General features: G+C 42.5%; 1 protein-coding gene across 1 annotated transcript; it reads right to left on the bottom strand.

The window, feature by feature from the left end:
• Window positions 1-672: 672 nt before the first annotated feature.
• LOC107493752 (uncharacterized) lies at window positions 673-1587 on the bottom strand. The gene has a single exon (XM_016114801.1). The coding sequence runs from the start codon at window positions 1585-1587 to the stop codon at window positions 673-675; it is 915 nt and encodes a 304-aa protein (XP_015970287.1).
• Between the last annotated feature and the right edge of the window lie 585 nt (window positions 1588-2172).

Genomic DNA, 2172 nt, shown 5'->3' with positions numbered 1-2172 from the left:
TGGTTCTTTTTTATAAAGATCACGAGCTTCATCCTCGATAACTTCCTCATGTTCATCCTCTTCGTCATTCGTCTCTTCAATGGCTTGGTAGCACAACTTGTTATGGTCTTCCTCTTGCACTTCCGCTATCACATCATCAATTACATCACATCGGACAACGAAATGCTCTTCGGGAGGATGTTTCATGGCTTCTTCCAAATTGAACTTGATAGTCTTATCTCTAACGTCGAAGGAATATGTACCGGTGAAGGCATCTAACTTGAATTTAGAGGTTTTAAGGAAAGGTCTACCAAGTAGAATGGAGGATGAGCTTCTATTCTCTGTTGAGGGCATTTCAAGGATATAAAAGTCAACCGAAAAGATCAAGTCCTTGATTCCCACAAGTACATCTTCGGCTATTCCTGTTACCGTGATCACACATTTATCGGCGAAGGCAAATCTCGCCGCCGACCTCTTTAATGGAGCTAAATTCAACCGCACAAAAGTAAAAAGCGGCATGATGCTTACACAAGCCCCTAGATCACACATACAATCATGAAAAGTGTGTCCACCAATACAACAAGATACCAAACAAGGCCCCGGATCACCAGATTTCTTGTTTGGTATCTTGTTGGAGAAATCTGGTGATCCGAGGCCTTGTTTGGTATCTTGTTGTATTGGTGGACACACTTTTCAAAGAAGTTTCAATCTCTTCACCACATTATCCTTGGGTTCCATCAAAGAAGAGATTGAACTTCCCAAGGATAATGTCTCCAATTTCCCTATCCTATCCTTCTGTGTACACAAGTCTTTCAAGAATTTTGCATACTTTGGAATTTGTTGAATAGCATCAAGAAGTGGTATGGTTACCTCAACCTTTTTGAACACTTGAAGCATGTTCATGTCAAATTCCGGTGTCTTCTTTGCTTTCTTCACCATGGAAGGGAATAGAATTGGGATGGACTCATCCACTAGAGCTTTCCTCTTGGGTTCCTTGAGGTTTACTCTTTCCTCTTCATGCTTCTTGCCTACCTCATCCTCTTCATGTGGAGCTTCAACAACTACTTCTTCATCATGAATGTCTTTTAAGATCCTTGGAGGTATCTCCTCCAATGTAGTTCCTGACCATAGAGTAATGGCGTTGAGACCGCCCTTTGGGTTTAGTTGGGGTTGGGATGGAAGGTTAGAAGAACTTGAGGGTTGATTGATATTGTTGGAAGATGACATGGACATCTTTGAGATCATTTCAGCAAGATTGGCTACTTGAGCATTCATAGCCTTAAATTGAGTCTTATAGCTTTCATCTCTTTTATCCACAGCAACTTTAAGCTCTTCAATTTGGTTGGTGGGAGGTGGAGAGGTGTGGTTGGATTGTTGTCTTTGGTGTGGTGCTTGGTACTTAGTGTAGTTATTTTGGTTTTGGTTGTGGTGGTTTTGGTTGGCTTGGTAATTGTTATTGTGGTGAGAAGAAGAGTTGTTCCATCTTTGGATTTGGTTGTTCCCTTGTGCATTGTCTCTCCACCCTTGGTGTTGATTACCACCATGAGAGTAGTGGTTTTGGCTTTGAGAGGGATAGGGTGGACGATTGTTGTAATTCACATTGGCCATTACAAGGGTATGCTCCTCTTGAATTTGATGGCATTGATCGGTGTAATGAGTGGTGCTAGAGCACAAACCACAAATCCTAGGAGGGCCTTCAAGTTGGGCAACGGGAGGTGGGGCTTGGACGGCTTGGATGGAGTAGAACTCCTTTTGATCCTTTTATATTTGGGTGAGAATGGTGGTCATATTCCCAAGTGCTTTAGTTAAGCTTGCTTCGGAGGGGGACAGTTCTACCACACCCTTGAGAGGGTTACTTCTCACTCTTGTGTGTTGCGTAGCTTCGGCAACATCCTCTGTCAAACTCCAAGCTTCTCCCTCCGTCTTGTTTTTCAAAAGGGAACCACCGCTAGAAGCGGTGAGCAATCTTCTATTTTCCACACAAAGACCTCCGGTGAAGTAGCTAATGAGAAAGTGAGTGTTCATTCCATGGTGTGGACAAGACTCTAGTAACCTCTTGAATCTAGAAAAATACTCATACAAACTCTCTTTATCTCTTTGCATTATGCCCGAAATCTCTTTTCGGATGTAGTCAGTCTTCTCTAGTGGAAAGAACTTGTTTAAGAACTCTCTTCTCAAGAAATCCCAATTGGT

The sequence above is a fragment of the Arachis duranensis genome, chromosome 6 (genome assembly GCF_000817695.3).
Source record: "Arachis duranensis cultivar V14167 chromosome 6, aradu.V14167.gnm2.J7QH, whole genome shotgun sequence".
NCBI classification, from domain to species: domain Eukaryota; kingdom Viridiplantae; phylum Streptophyta; class Magnoliopsida; order Fabales; family Fabaceae; genus Arachis; species Arachis duranensis.
The sequence above is the reverse complement of the archived record's forward strand: the minus strand, read 5'-3'. Positions and strand labels throughout refer to the sequence as shown.